Here is a 15425-nt window from a genome sequence, read left to right as displayed (position 1 = left end):
TTTTTTATTAAGCAAATATGAATATATATATTTTTTTAATTTGTTTGTTATGATATAAGCAACAATTTAAAAAACTATACACTTTGAGATTGTATCCATATAGAATCAAATACTGCACAACAAATTCTTGTACAGCATTTCAAATAACAAAACGCTACAACTTTTCAAAAATTAACAAAATGATAAAACGGTTCTCTTACAAAACATAACTACACAATAAATACTAGATCAAAATAAATATATTATGATAATTTTTATTTCAAATCAAGCTTAATTATAGTACTGGAACGCAACTGTATAGTGCCTAAATTTATGTACGTTGTGGTTAAATTTTGTTTCAATTTTTTTTATTAACTTTGTACTACTACTGATGACATCCGATGTAGCCACTTCTGAAATCGTGTGAGCTACTTGTCAATAATAGCATCCGAATGATATTAACGTTTGAAACACCTCGATCTTTGTTATGACATTCAAGAAAACAAGTAACAACAACCGGTAAAAGAATCATAAAAACAGAGAAAACGAAAAAACAGGTACATGTGAAATACGAAGCAGATATAGCTTTTTCTAGGGAACAAGATATCCTGTATTCTTTCCTAATCTGATATTTTCAGCTTTCTTTTCAAAGTTGCACCTATCTTTGATCTGGAATTAGCTATGTTGCTCTTAAGGGAATCCGGGTCCGTTCGCACCCATTCACGTTCGCACCCACTCATGTTCGCCCCTTTTCACTTTCGCACCCTACATGTTCGCACCCAAAGTCCGTTCGCACCCTACATGTTCGCGCCCAATTTTAATTAGTTTTGTGTTTAATAACTTTGTAATCAAGTTTTGGCAAGTACAATCTTTAGTCTTTAGTAAGTGTCCCAAATGACACTGTAAACACTTGTTTACGTTTCCTCTTTTGTAGTTTCTTCACATATCAGGGCGTAACTAGCCTCTTTTACAAGTGAGGCAAAACATTCGCCGAGCGTAGCGAGGCGAAAAATTTTTGGCTAGGAGTCGGGGGGGCGCTGAAGGCCCCCAGACGCTCTGAGAAAAATAATGCAAAATCGTGCATTCTGAGCTATTTTTTCAACAATATTCTGGTCTCATAGCAATAACAAAAAATCATTGTATTTTAAGACTTTCAGGTTTTAGGGATAACATTAAAAAAAGATCGATATATATATGATGAATAAAGCAAAAATCGTAATTCTCATAATCCTTAATACCGAATCTGTCTGTCTTGTATTGTACTTAGACTTTGGTGATTTTTTTATGACTAGATTTAAATATAGTGACAGTGCAGTATTATACTTTAAGTACTAGTACTGTTAAAGTCGACACTAGGGACCATCTTGATCTTGTTTTACGATTTTAATGATTCTTTTATTGTTGGAGACCATCCAGCAACTATCAAGATAAAGAACAGGAATTAAACTTTAACAATTGATCATTCGTATTTTTCTATACATTGACATTGTGTGCGATTAGGTTCCGTGCACGTGTACTCAATATTCCTTTTTTTCTCTTAAAAGAGTCTGAACATGACTTAATGCAAGGGTAACCCTTCAATGTAAAAGGTCATATGGCAATACATTGCTGTTGTTTTTTTTTCAATTTTTTTGATACCGTGGAATTGGTAACCATATTTCAATTTCAACCATGTCAGCTTTCTAGTTTTATCTACGAAAAAAGCCAGTTTTGTTCTCTTTGATTTCAAGTTCAATTCTCCATGCAGAAACAAAGATTCATTTCTGTGTCTTGTAGCATCATATATTCTTAAAATTTCTCGCACATTGTCTGGACATCGGTTGGCATGCAACATTGCAAAACTACACGTTTACAAATGAAATCAACACTCAGACTATAGTCATTAAGTAGGACAATAAATTAACAAAAGACAAACACGGGACATAGAAGTACACACAATAATAGACCATCAACTCTGATAACTAAACGTAAAATAGAAACATGGATCACGAAAAACATGAAGGGCTACACCAGATAGTGAAGAGAACTGGCTTCTTGCAAGACTGACACTTTCCGTCAAAACAATTTGACAATCTTTTTGTTTCAGGTTGTTTTTTTTTTGGTTTTTTTTTAAATTTCAAACATGAGGCATTTGCCTCATTTGCCTCAATGTAGTTACGGCCCTGCATATGTAATGTTCACTCATGTAATTAATTGAAATGGTGGCTGCTGCTTAAAAAATTTTGACTTAATTTTGATTTAGAATTATAGTGTTTTTTACTGTATAGTGTTTTTGAATCTACCAGACTCCGTTAAATAATTTTCCAGATGGCACAATATCTCATTTCGATTGTCTCTATTAATGTCTTCTTCATCGATTCCTAGAAAGGTGTCTAAATCCATATGTATATTTCCTGTTATGAAGTAAATAGATGTTCTCATCCTCTCTCTAGCCTCCTCATAGTTAGAACAATGTAAAAGGTAGTGTTCTACAGTTTCTGGCTCTCCACAGGAACAATTTTTGTCTGTTGATGGTATGATTTTGGATTTGTAATCATTTAGATCACAATAACCTGTTCTCAAACTAGTAATAATTGAAAACGACCATTTGGATGGTAAATCTTTTGGTATTTTTTGACAAACTTTTTGATGATAGTTATAATAATTTCTGCCACGTTGACTTGATTCCCATTGGTTCTGCCATTTTCTTAAAACACTTTCTCTTGCTGCACGTTTTATATCCTGCCTGGTTACTTCTGATGGTTCTTCAATTTTTATAGTTCTTATAAGTATTATTGTTTTCATTGTCTCAAAATAAAGTGAGACAGCATTTTTTTTTGTGTTAAATAAATCTTAATCATGTTTTGGATAGTGTATTGTGATAAAAATGATATTCCTTTCTAAATAAAGTGGGATTCTGTCAACGTTTAATTTTGTGTTGAATAACTCTTAATCATGTTTTGGTTAGTGTATTGCTGTAACTTTGTTTCATTGACTTGATTCAAAATGAAGTGAGATTCTGACTACGTTTTTTTTTTTTTGTGTGTGTTGAATAAATTTTATCATGTTTTGGTTATAATAGTGTATTGCTATATTTTATTGTTTCAGAATCTTCAATCTTTTACTCATACCAAGCTATAAATATATTCAGTATTTACACGAAAGCAATTAAAAACAACAATCTATGATTTTCCAATTATTCAACTGGAATTTGAATTAAAATTGGGCGTGAACGTGTAGAGAGCGAACGGACCTTGGGTGCGTACGTGCGAGGTGCGAACGTGTAGGGTGCGAAAGTATATTGGGCGCAAACGGACCTGATACCCTCCTAAGGTCTTTTTGATGATTTTTTATATTTGCGGACCATAGACTATGCCGGTGTCATATGGTATTTTGAACCCCATGGTAAATTGACCCCGGGGTCAAAATACCGCTATGGTAAATTGAACCCCCCCATGGTAAATTGAACCCCCCCTGTATGGAAAATTGAACCCCCATGGTAAATTGAACCCCCCTGTTTTTTTCATCCTAGATGAATATTAGAACATTTTACATTATTCTAAAGCTCATCATAGATTAAAAAATCATTCATACAAGCAAGGGAGGTACATTTTCAATGCTTAATTAAAAGAAATATCTTTGCTTGGTATAAGTGCTCTGAAGTCTTTACCAACAAAATGTCATTCAAAATACTTACTGACACATTATAACTAGACCATATGTAGCTTGAATGCTTTAATTATTTGTAATTATAACATATGTATATATATATATATAAGGGTAGTTTTGATTTTCCATGGTAAAAAAAGGGGGAGGGGGTCAAAATACCATGGCAAAGTAAAATTTTAAAAATATCTTTTCCAGCAAGTTAAATTCATACAAACTACTTATTGGTGAATTCTAACTACATAAAACAGTTAGAATTGCCAGATTTTTGGAAATTAAAGGCCTAGAGTAGGGGGTTCAGTATACCGCAGGGGGTTCAAAATACCATGGCAAAGTAAGATTTTCAAAATATCTTTTCCAGCAAGTTAAATACATACAAACTACTTATTGGTGAATTCTAACTACATAAAAGAGTAAGAATTGCCAGATTTTTGGAAATTAAAGGTCTAGAGTAGGGGGTTCAATATACCGCAGGGGGGTCAAAATACCATGGCAAAGTTAAATTTTCAAAATATCTTTTCCAGCAAGTTAAATACATACAAACTACTTATTGGTGTATTCTTACTACATAAAAGAGTAAGAATTGCCAGATTTTTGGAAATTAAAGGTCTAGAGTAGGGGGTACAATATACTGCAGGGGGGTCAAAATAACATGGCAAAGTAAAATTTTAAAAATATCTTTTCCAACAAGTTTAATACATACAAACTACTTATTGGTGTATTCTAACTACATAAAAGAGTTCCAATTGCCAGAATTTCTGAAATTAAAGGCCTAGAGTAGGGGGTACAATATACTGCAGGGGGGGTCAAAATACCATGGCTAAGTAAATAAAATTCACTTGTATAAGTATCCTACAAATTTACTTATATAAGTTTAAGAATTATTAAAATTTTCTTCTTCAAGTACATAAAAATTACTTGTACAAATACATGTAGTAGTACCCCTGACTGAAAGTTAGAGGATAAAGTTTTACTTTTAAGTTGGAGATTTTTCTTCCTTTAGAACAGTTTTCCTTTCTAGACCGAGAGGAGACATCAAACTATGCTTCAAACATGTGTGACACAAACTTGTTAATAAATCCTGTATGTTATATGTGATTGATAGATATAGGAAGATGTGGTGTGAGTGCCAATGAGACAACTCTCCATACAAATAACAATTTAAAAAGTAAACCATTATAGGTTAAAGTACGGCCTTCAACACGGAGCCTTAGCTCACACCGAACAACAAGCTATAAAGGGCCCCAAAATTACTAGTGTAAAACCATTCAAACGGGAAAACCAACGGTCTAATCTATATAAAACAGGCTATTATTTGAACTTGGAATTATTTTTAATTATGGAATTTGCATAATTTCTTGTGTTCAAATTTTTTTATAAATTCCATGTTTATTTTGTATCATGATCTTTTGAGCGGTTAATAACACTTTCCATACAATGTATTTTGGTTAGATAGTGTTGTGCGCGGCACAGTACATTTTATTGAAAATATACTATTTTCTTTGTAATAGAAAGTGTTGTGCGCAGCACAGAACATTTCAGTACAGAATAATCATGGAATTTATTTAAAATTTCAATAACAAGAAATCAAGCAAATTCCATAGTTAAAAATAATTCCAAGTTCAAATAATAGACTGTTATAAACAAAACGAGAAACGAGAAACACGTATATATTACATAAACAAACGACAACTACTGTACATTTTTGACTGAGACTATTTAACCACATCATTTTGTCAAGTAATATAATCAACAACTTTATTAATTAGTATATTGTTGCCTACAGCTATAACATGCAATCAGCTGATTATTAACTTTCGGTTAAAATATAAGGTAAAGTCTGAGAAATCCGAATAAAATAAATAAACAAGATCGCTGAATGAAGTTAAATCATAACATATTTCTTTTGCTTATCATGCTAATAAGGAATTTTAATGGCCTCAATTTATTTTTTTACTCAAAATGCAAAAAATGGCCATGCCAGCAGAAACCTTGCTTATATTCGACTTATAAAATACTCATAATATTAGATACTGATCCGCTTTCAACATCAGCACCTCTGTTTAAGGTCATCTTTATTTTTTTTAGGAATTGAAAAATATGTCTGTTTATACATCACAAAATCTACTATGAGTACAAACTAGTGTATCGAGGAAAGTTTTAAAGCATGGCAGGACCTTGATATATAAAAGTTGTATGAAATCTATGTTTCAGAAAATTTAAAACTTACCTGGATTTTAGGGTGCATTTTTTTCCATTCCGCAGAAGAGAGCAAAATAAACAAACACATGAGTTTCATTTAATACAGTACTAGTCCACTCAGTTACACAGTTTAAAACACTTATTGTTGACAGATGTCTATTGTCCATTTAAATCAATGCAACTCACAACATGTATTATATGAGGGGAAATTCTTAAACCTTTTGTTCAAATTTAGAAGATATTTACTTTTTGTTTAATTGTTTGCTTCCAGTAAACAATTCACTGATATGTTTTCTGTATTGAACTCAGCTCAACCTTTCTCGTAAAATTTCGGTGATCGTAATACGCATGGATCTGTCATTGAAATAAACTTTAATCTTATTGTACATGTTATACCCAAATAAACATATAAATATCAATGCTTCTTTGTTGATAGTTTACTATATAAGGTGACAATTGGTAAACTACAGCTTCAAAACACGACAATTGGTAAGCTGCCATATTTTCACATCAACAGACCTAGAGAATTTATTTTTGACCATTATACAATATGGATATGTAAAAAAAGATAAAATCGTGCACAGAAGACCAAGTTTATGATATATAGAATGGTATATATATATGCATTGGTTCAAGAATTGGATAAACATTATTTTTCACCTGTTACTCATTTCATTTGACTTTAAAGAAATGCCAGAAATAAACCAATATTATTTGAGGAATACATCTGGCAAAAAGTTACTAGTTCGAAAGCCAAAAGCAAAGTTTATAAAAAGTTATAAATGCTTGATATATATATTTTATGGATTAAATCATGTAAATTGCCGATATCCCTGAAAAAATCAACCTCAAGCGTTTCTAGGACAAGCTCATTTAAAAAAGATTTAAAAAAATACTCGTCCAGGGACATTAAGCTTGTTCAGAAGCTGTGTAATTTTAAGTGCATAATAATGTTTCATTTACTTTCTTAAACTTTAGATATTATTGAGGTGATTTGAATGATGCCAATTGCATTATTATATGAATTCATAATTTTTACCTGTTTTTATACGACCGCAAAATTAAAATTTTTTTGGTATTTTTGGTCGTATATTGGGATCACGTCGTTGTCGTCTGAAGACGGATTGTTTCCGGATAATAAGTTTGAGTGTATGAATCTCTCTGAAATTAAACCACACAGTTCCATACCATGAAGGGATGGTTAATATTGACTTTTAGGGGGTATGGCTCAAAATATTTCGGAATTAGGGGCAAAAAAGGGGGAAAACTAGGTATTTCTGGTCAATGGACAATTAAAACAATTCAAAAGCAGTGTAAGGGAGGTAATTCTAAAACATTTAACATACAATGTTAGGTATCTTTGGATTTACCTCCCTTACACTACTTGTATATTATGTATAAAGAAATGTCAGGTTTTAGACTAATTGCAAAAAAAAAAGGGGGGGGGTAGTTGTTTTCAATTTTTTTTCTTCAAATTTCTCAAATTCTAAATTTTTGAATAGTTAAAAGAAGAAATCTTTAATTGCACAATAGATTTGTAAGATCTTGACATTAGTTTTGTGTCAGAAACTCATATTATGTCAAAAGTTTGATCGCAATCCAAATTCAGAGCTGTATCAAGCTTGAATATTGTGTCCGTACTTGCCCCTACTGTTCAGTGTTCGACTTCTGCGGTCGTATAAAGCTGCACCTGCGGAGCACCTGGTTGTATGTTGTATTTCACTATTTCATTTATTTTTAACTTTTTGTTTGTTATACATGTTATATTTCAAAGCATTTCATGAGAGCTTACTTACTAGTCCAAATAACATTTTACAAGTCTGTTGCATCAAACTAGTGGTTAACAATCATGACCATTCAGACTGGATTCATGTGAAATATTGTATCGTCTTTTATTTTTTATTGAAAAATTTAACAAATAAAAAATAGAAAATCTAATCAGTCAGTCAGTGAGCAATTTTTTTTTGACCTCACGAACTAACCATGTAAATATGAAAGAAGGATGACTTTTAACAACGTAATTGTTAACCCTTAATATTTCCAAATGTAAACATTTCATGCAGGCACTTTTTAACCGGATTTTTGTGACAAAAATATCGGTTATTGATTTGGATATGTACGGTGGGCAGTCGGGCGGTCGGCAACCAAAGGTTGGCCGTGCATTAACTCATGAACCATTCAACCAAAGCTTTTCAAATTTTAATATGTTGTAACTGACAACAAAACTGAGGTCAAGTTCAATAAAGGACGATTTTGACTTTTACTGTTCTGGAGTTATGGTTCTTGAAAGATTGAAAAATGGGGTCCTGTCTGTGCATTAACTCATGAACCGTTCAACCAAAGCTTTTGGAATTTTAATGTGTTGTTACTGACCACAAAACGGAGGTCAAGTTCAATAATGACGATTTTGACTTTTACGGTTCTGGAGTTATGGTTCTTGAAAGATTGAAAAATGGCGTTTCCATTCCTGTCTTGGCATTAACTCATGAACCATTCAACCAAAGCTATTCAAATTTTAATATGTTGTAACTGACAACAAAACGGAGGTCAAGTTCAATAAATACGATTTTGACTTTTACGGTTCTGGAGTTACGGTTCTTGAAAGATTGAAAAATGGTGTTTCCAGTCCTGTTCGTGCATTAACTCATGAACCATTCAACCAAAGCTTTTAAAATTTTAATATGTTGTTACTGACAACAAAACGGAGGTCAAGTTCAGTATTGACAATTTTGACATTTACTGTTCTGGAGTTATGGTTCTTGAAAGATTGAAAAATGGGGTCCTGTCTGTGCATTAACTCATGAACCGTTCAACCAAAGCTTTTGGAATTTTAATGTGTTGTTACTGACCACAAAACGGAGGTCAAGTTCAATAATGACGATTTTGACTTTTACGGTTCTGGAGTTATGGTTCTTGAAAGATTGAAAAATGGCATTTCCATTCCTGTCTTGGCATTAACTCATGAACCATTCAATCAAAGCTTTTCAAATTTTAATATGTTGTAACTGACAACAAAACGGAGGTCAAGTTCAATAATGACGATTTTGACTTTTACGGTTCTGGAGTTACAGTTCTTGAAAGATTGAAAAATGGTGTTTCCAGTCCTGTTCGTGCATTAACTCATGAACCATTCAACCAAAGCTTTTAAAATTTTAATATGTTGTTACTGACAACAAAACGGAGGTCAAGTTCAGTATTGACAATTTTGACATTTACTGTTCTGGAGTTATGGTTCTTGAAAGATTGAAAAATGGGGTCCTGTCTGTGCATTAACTCATGAACCGTTCAACCAAAGCTTTTGGAATTTTAATGTGTTGTTGCACTGACCACAAAACAGAGGTCATGTTCAATAATGACGATTTTGACTTTTACGGTTCTGGAGTTATGGTTCTTGAAAGATTGAAAAATGGCGTTTCCATTCCTGTCTTGGCATTAACTCATGAACCATTCAACCAAAGCTTTTCAAATTTTAATATGTTGTAACTGACAACAAAACGGAGGTCAAGTTCAATAATGACGATTTTGACTTTTACAGTTCTGGAGTTATGGTTCTTGAAAGATTGAAAAATGGTGTTTCCTGTTAGTCCTGTTCGTGCATTAACTCATGAACCATTCAACCGAAGCTTTTAAAATTTTAATATGTTGTTACTGACAACAAAACGAAGGTCAAGTTCAGTATTGACGATTTTGACATTTACAGTTCTGGAGTTATGGTTCTTGAAAGATTGAAAAATTGTGTTACCAGTCATGTTGTTGCATTTACTCATGAACCATTCAACCAAAGCTTTTCAAATTTTGATATGTTGTTTCTGATGACAAAATGGAGGTCAAGTTTGATATTGATGATTTTCACTTTAACTGTGCATCAGTTATGGTTTTTGTGATATTGAAAAATGCCTGAACACGAATAAATATTAATAAATCCGGTTTGCTGTCGCTCTGACAGCCTCTTGTTAAGAATTTTGTTCCTTTGTCATGTTTGTATCATGGTTAAGGTGGATCGGGACTATTCGACTGCGCATAATTTCACGCATGAATTACAATGCACACGAAAAGTATTTGTCGTAAATTCGACATTATTTTTTTTAATATTTTGATTGATTAGAAATGTTAAATCATTGTAGATAGGTCACTTAAAGAATATTTTCGTTATTATGTGTATCTTTTAAAGGCTCAAAACGACATTTCAGGCATTTTCACCATTTTCCCGCCAAAATTTGGGTTTTGATGCAAAATAAATTTTTTTCCTTATCAGTGACCTATGTTTTTTATTTGCTCATTCTTTAAAGCTATATTTCAGGTTTTTATATTACAGTTTTGGACTAAGTGTCATAGAACGTTTTTTTGATATTCCGATAAAAATATGTCAACACCTCTATTTTCCCTATCATTTCATTGAAAAATGGTCCCTTTTGCATACCTGTTGAAAAGTAAAATTTTGAGCTGAAATGGTCAGTGACCCCCTATTTTTTTTCGACCAATTTGATTCACTTTCTCTAAAGAATAAAATAACAAAAAATACGGCACTTCTGATAGAAAATTCGAATAGACCCGAGCCACCTTAAAAGATTTATATTCATAACAAATTACTATTGCCCTTGAATTACTAATTTTACCAATTTGTTTCATTTTTTTCTATCAGTTTGTAAATTATTGTCATGGTTTTAGGCAGAGAAAACTTTAAAGAGCAAAATTTCTCAGCAAGACAAGATCTACCAAAAAGTAATCATGTGCCAAATTGTCCTACGCCTCCTTCTTTGTTGCTCCTTCAAGACTATCTTTATGAAAACTGAAAGAAGCAAAAAAAAATTGTCAAGACAAGATCTTCACATGTATCAATTCTAATGACCTCTGTCACTTGACTCATTAGTGGAGTAATTGCTCTCTGGTCATGTTGATGACAATTATTACCCACTTTTGTCGAGTTGCCATAATCTTGGATCAGAACCATCTTCACACAATTGCTGGCAATGATAATATCCAATCTTCATACCTTAAAAAACATTAAATTTAATCTTAATAAAATTTTTTTTAAAGAGTATGAATTATATGAATATCAGTAGCATTTATTCAATTTGTATACTGTAAATTCAGAAATTATTGCGTGCATTTATTATTGCGATTTTCTCATTTTACACTTGAATGCGATTCTAATTTTTACGATTTTGAGAAAAGTCATGCTTAATTCAGTTAAAATATTACAAAATGCGAGTTTTAATTATTGCGTTTACAACTCAGTCGTATTATTCGCAATAATAAAAACCTCGCAATAATTTCTGAATTTACAGTAATTTTGTATAATTTTTCAGCTAATTTTTCTTAATCTGTGTCAACCAGATGGAAAGTGATTGGTCTGGTCGTTGGAATCATGTCAGAAAATTTGTAGAACGTGGAGGTCCATTTGCTCACCCTGATTTCGAACCTAGTCCTGAGGTAAGATTTGAACCTAGTCCTAAGGTAAGATTTGGTGATCAAATTGTAATTTTCAAATAATAATAGATGTTTTAAACACTTAGACTACCAAATGGACTACTAAATTTTCAGAGTTCTGTGATTCTGATGGACCAAAAATGCCTTGATTTAGAAAACTAAGACCTTCATTAAACACGTTAAAGAGTAATTAGATTTATCAGATTTATTTATGTATTATAATATAATTCATGTTTTTGTTTTTCGGTTTTCTAATATAACCAAGAAAAAAGTAGGAGCCATTTCTATCAAAAGTATATTCATAATTGTAATATATGTGTATATAATTACGCCAAAGGTTAGACTTAATAATAGGCAAAGGATCCAGAAACAAAAGGTTCAAATCAGTTAAGATATATGTCAATAAAATGGAGAATGCTTATGACAAAAAGAAAAAGATGTAATTACATAGAAAACTAAATGAACATCACAGAAGTGAAGTCATGTGCTCTGGAAGAGAAAGCAGTTCTTTCTCAAGTGTTTCTTGTTTCTCATTTTTTGTATAGAATAAACTGTTGGTATTCCCATTTGAATGGTTTTACACTAGGCCCTTTATACATGTTATACTAGTAGCTTGCTGTTCGGTGGGAGCCAAGGCCTGTGTAAACAATTTCTACATCAGCTGTGCAGTCACTTCCTGTTTGCAGATAGTTTCAAACTTTACATCACTCATGCATTGTCTTGTTGCGATTGGTGTCAATATGACATCATAATAAGGTACTCTGAATCATTTGGGCTACCACTTTTGGAATTTTAAGTAAAACACAGGTTGCATTCTCTGACAGAAGCAATTTTTCATGATAATTTTTATTTTATTATATATATATATATATCAGTATATATATGAGTTGATCACAATTCTGTTTTTGTCAGAAAATTTTAAAAAGCCACAAGTGTTTTACAAAGAGATAAGCTGCTCAAAGTAGTCATTTGACAAATCAAGCATACAGTAATTTGGTGTGTCAAAATGGCATGGTAGAATAAATAGACCTATACTTCCTTTCTTTGAACATAAGGAATACATGCGACTAGTATATATTTGTTTAGGGGCCAGCTGAGGGACGCCTCCGGGTGCGGGAATTTCTCGCTAAATTGAAGACCTGTTGGTGACCCTCTGCTGTTGTTTTTTATTTGGTCGGGTTGTTGTCTCTTTGACACATTCCCCATTTTCATTCTCAATTTTAACTATAGTCTTTATTTTATTCTTCAGAGTAGATCTTTGATTGCTTCCTTTTATGCTTCCTTTAAAACAAAATCCCTACTTGTGTAGACTAATCTATTCAGAGTTTGACAAAAATGTATTGTAAAAACGCAAATTTTATTCTGGCTAACCAATATATTGAAATATACTTGATATTGCTTAATGTATTTATTTCAGGCACTAGGATTTTTACAAGATGTGTGTAAGATATTGGTCATTGGTGCTGGTGGTTTGGGATGTGAATTACTCAAAGATCTGGTAAATAACAAATCTAAAACGAACAAAATAATTACTTGATGTTATATATAGAACTTAGGGGTCACCACATGTCTTAACAATAGAGTTGACAAGAGGTTCAGAGAGAAATGTAGAATCTTATTTATGACTTTCATGAATTAAATTTCCCAGCATCTTTTACCTTTTTGTTATTTTTCAGACCACTTTGCAAATATTCCATTTTATTTATAAATAGAGGTTCCTAATTATGTATGAACATATAAACATGCTATTGCTTTCTATTTGTAGGCCCTGATGGGATTCAGAAACCTTGATGTAATTGATATGGATACTATAGATGTTTCAAATTTAAACAGACAATTTTTGTTCAGGTATAAAATCAGAAGGATAATTATATAGTTTACTTTTCAAACATAACAATATTGGTGAATTGAACTCTGTAAGTGCCACCTAATTTTGTTTAATTGTACACTATTAAAAATCAATGAGTTTAAATTAGGAATGTCAACGAGTACTCAAGTACTGGAGTATCGCTTGGTACTACCGAGTATAGATTACCAAATTAATGATACTCGACTTAACGGTTTCCTATTAGAATGGTGTTGCTTTCTGAAGTTTAAACAAAAACTATTTTTATTTCAAGCACCTCCGGGGACAATATATTTTATTATTTAAAAATGTAATACGATTCAAATGTTTGCGTTAAACTGTCACATAAAACTTCCAGAGACAGAGGTATTTATATGTAGAATATATTAACAAGAGCTTTTTACCAAAGCTGACACTTTTAGCGAATCATAGTCACTCCCCCACCTCTATTGTCAGAGCAGAACTGTTAGTTACCTAACAAATTTGAAAAATTGCTGCTTTCCAGAAAAAGTTGACAAGCTGATATTTCTAAATAAGAACAAAATCGTTGCACCCTGTATCGACCCTCAGAAAATGATTAATGATATCAATAAGTTATAATTATCATCCCTTTGTTGATCGTTATTTTTTTTTTATGGCTCCCAAATACTGTTGTTTGAGTAATAATTTTTCTAAAGATATTAATTAATTACTTGATTAGATTATTATCAGTTCACACAATAAGTACATGTAGTGAATGAGCTATTTATTATGGTATACAATTCCTTGGACTATTATCTAGTCCTAGGTAATAATGTTGAGGGTTTTGAGATCATAAGACAACGACCTACAATACATAAAATGGAATAATTTTGTGTTTTCATTTTGTAAATGTTTTACTGAGCAAGTACTCGAGTAACACTCGGTAAATTCAACAGGTAATCGATTAGTAAATCTTTACCGAGTTGACATCCCTAGTTTAAAGCAATAAAACGAAAATGAAAAAATAAACATCTGTTCTAGTTTTGTTAGCACTCTAGATCACACAGGTACAATTCTTGCCAGATTTATATAAAACTTTTATTATAATTAATTATCAGCAATATCTCGGCAAGTTTAATATAGATGGATTGATCAACTTTTTTATGAGTTATGTCCATTGGAAATATTGAATTTATGAAAAATAGACTCGTTAGCGCTCTCACTGAATCAATTCTTAACAGATTTGTATAGAATTTATATCAAAGTCTATATATTTGTATTTTTCTCCTTATTTCCACAGTAAGGTATGAATATGTGTGTATCATTCTCTGTATTTCCACTATAAGGTATGAATATGTGTGTATGTGTATATCGTTCTCTATATTTCCACTATACATGTACATGTAAGTAGATATAAGAAGATCTAGATGTGGTATGAGTGCCAATGAGACAACTCTCCATTTAAATCATACTTTGTAAAAATAAACCAATATAGGGCAAAGTAAGGTCTTCATCATGAAGCCTTGCATTGGCTCACACGAACAACAAGCTATAAAAGGCCCCATGGTATGAATATGTGTATATGTGTGTGTGTCGTTCTCTTTATGGTATGAATATGTGTGTATTTATGTATCTTTCTCTGTACATGTATTTCCACTATAACGTATACATTTGTGTGTATCTTTCTCTTTATTTCCACTATAAGGTATAAATATGTGTATCGTTCTCTTTATTTCCATTATAAGGTATAAATATGCGTGTATCTTTCTCTTTATTACCACTATAAGGTATGAATATGTGTGCACTTTTCTCTTTATTCCCACTATAATGTATGTATTCCCACTATAATGTATGAATATGTGTGTATCTTTTTATTTCCACTATAAGATATGAATATGTGTGTATCATTCTCTTTATTACCACTATAAGGTATGATAATGTGTGTAACTTTCTCTTTATTTCCACTATAAGGTATGATGATGTGTGTATCTTTCTCTTTATTTCCACTATAAGGTATGATAATGTATGTATCATTCTCTTTATTTCCATTATAAGGTATGATTATGTGTGTATCATATTATAATTCATTATCTTTCAGACACAAGGATGTAGGTAAACCTAAAGCAGAAGTAGCAGCTGAATTCATTAACAAGAGAGTACCTGGATGTAAAGTCACTCCGTATCCTTTTATATAAGTATATCAACTTTTTATGCCCCACTTAAGAGGCATAATGCTTTTCAGTGCATTCGTTTGTATGTCCGTCCATTCATCTGTCTGTCCCTCTTTAGGTTAAAGTTTTTGGTCAAGATAGATTTGGATGAAGTTGAAGTACAATCAACTTGAAACTTAGTACACATATGC

General features: G+C 31.9%; 2 protein-coding genes across 7 annotated transcripts in view; one reads left to right on the top strand and one right to left on the bottom strand.

Annotated features, from left to right (window-relative positions):
* The first annotated feature begins 410 nt into the window (after positions 1–410).
* Positions 411–15425, top strand: part of LOC139528285 (NEDD8-activating enzyme E1 catalytic subunit-like) — a 45731-nt gene continuing 30716 nt past the window's right edge. For 3 of the 6 annotated variants that reach the window (XM_071324222.1, XM_071324232.1, XM_071324200.1), the window contains exons 1-5: positions 411–536; positions 11136–11259; positions 12674–12754; positions 13022–13104; positions 15162–15242. In XM_071324222.1, coding sequence (XP_071180323.1) covers positions 11164–11259; positions 12674–12754; positions 13022–13104; positions 15162–15242 — 341 coding nt within the window. In that variant the 5' untranslated portion in view covers positions 411–536; positions 11136–11163. Of the gene's footprint in view, positions 537–6262; positions 6438–11135; positions 11260–12673; positions 12755–13021; positions 13105–15161; positions 15243–15425 lie in introns of those variants that run through there. The other 3 variants (XM_071324213.1, XM_071324240.1, XM_071324208.1) reach the window with 3 other exon arrangements.
* Positions 2236–2763, bottom strand: LOC139484125 (uncharacterized). Its single transcript, XM_071268149.1, has one exon. The coding sequence runs from the start codon at positions 2761–2763 to the stop codon at positions 2236–2238; it is 528 nt and encodes a 175-aa protein (XP_071124250.1).

Source organism: Mytilus edulis, chromosome 1 (assembly GCF_963676685.1).
Source record: "Mytilus edulis chromosome 1, xbMytEdul2.2, whole genome shotgun sequence".
NCBI lineage: Eukaryota > Metazoa > Mollusca > Bivalvia > Mytilida > Mytilidae > Mytilus > Mytilus edulis.
Note: the sequence above shows the minus strand (reverse complement) of the source record. Positions and strands in the feature narration are given on the sequence as shown.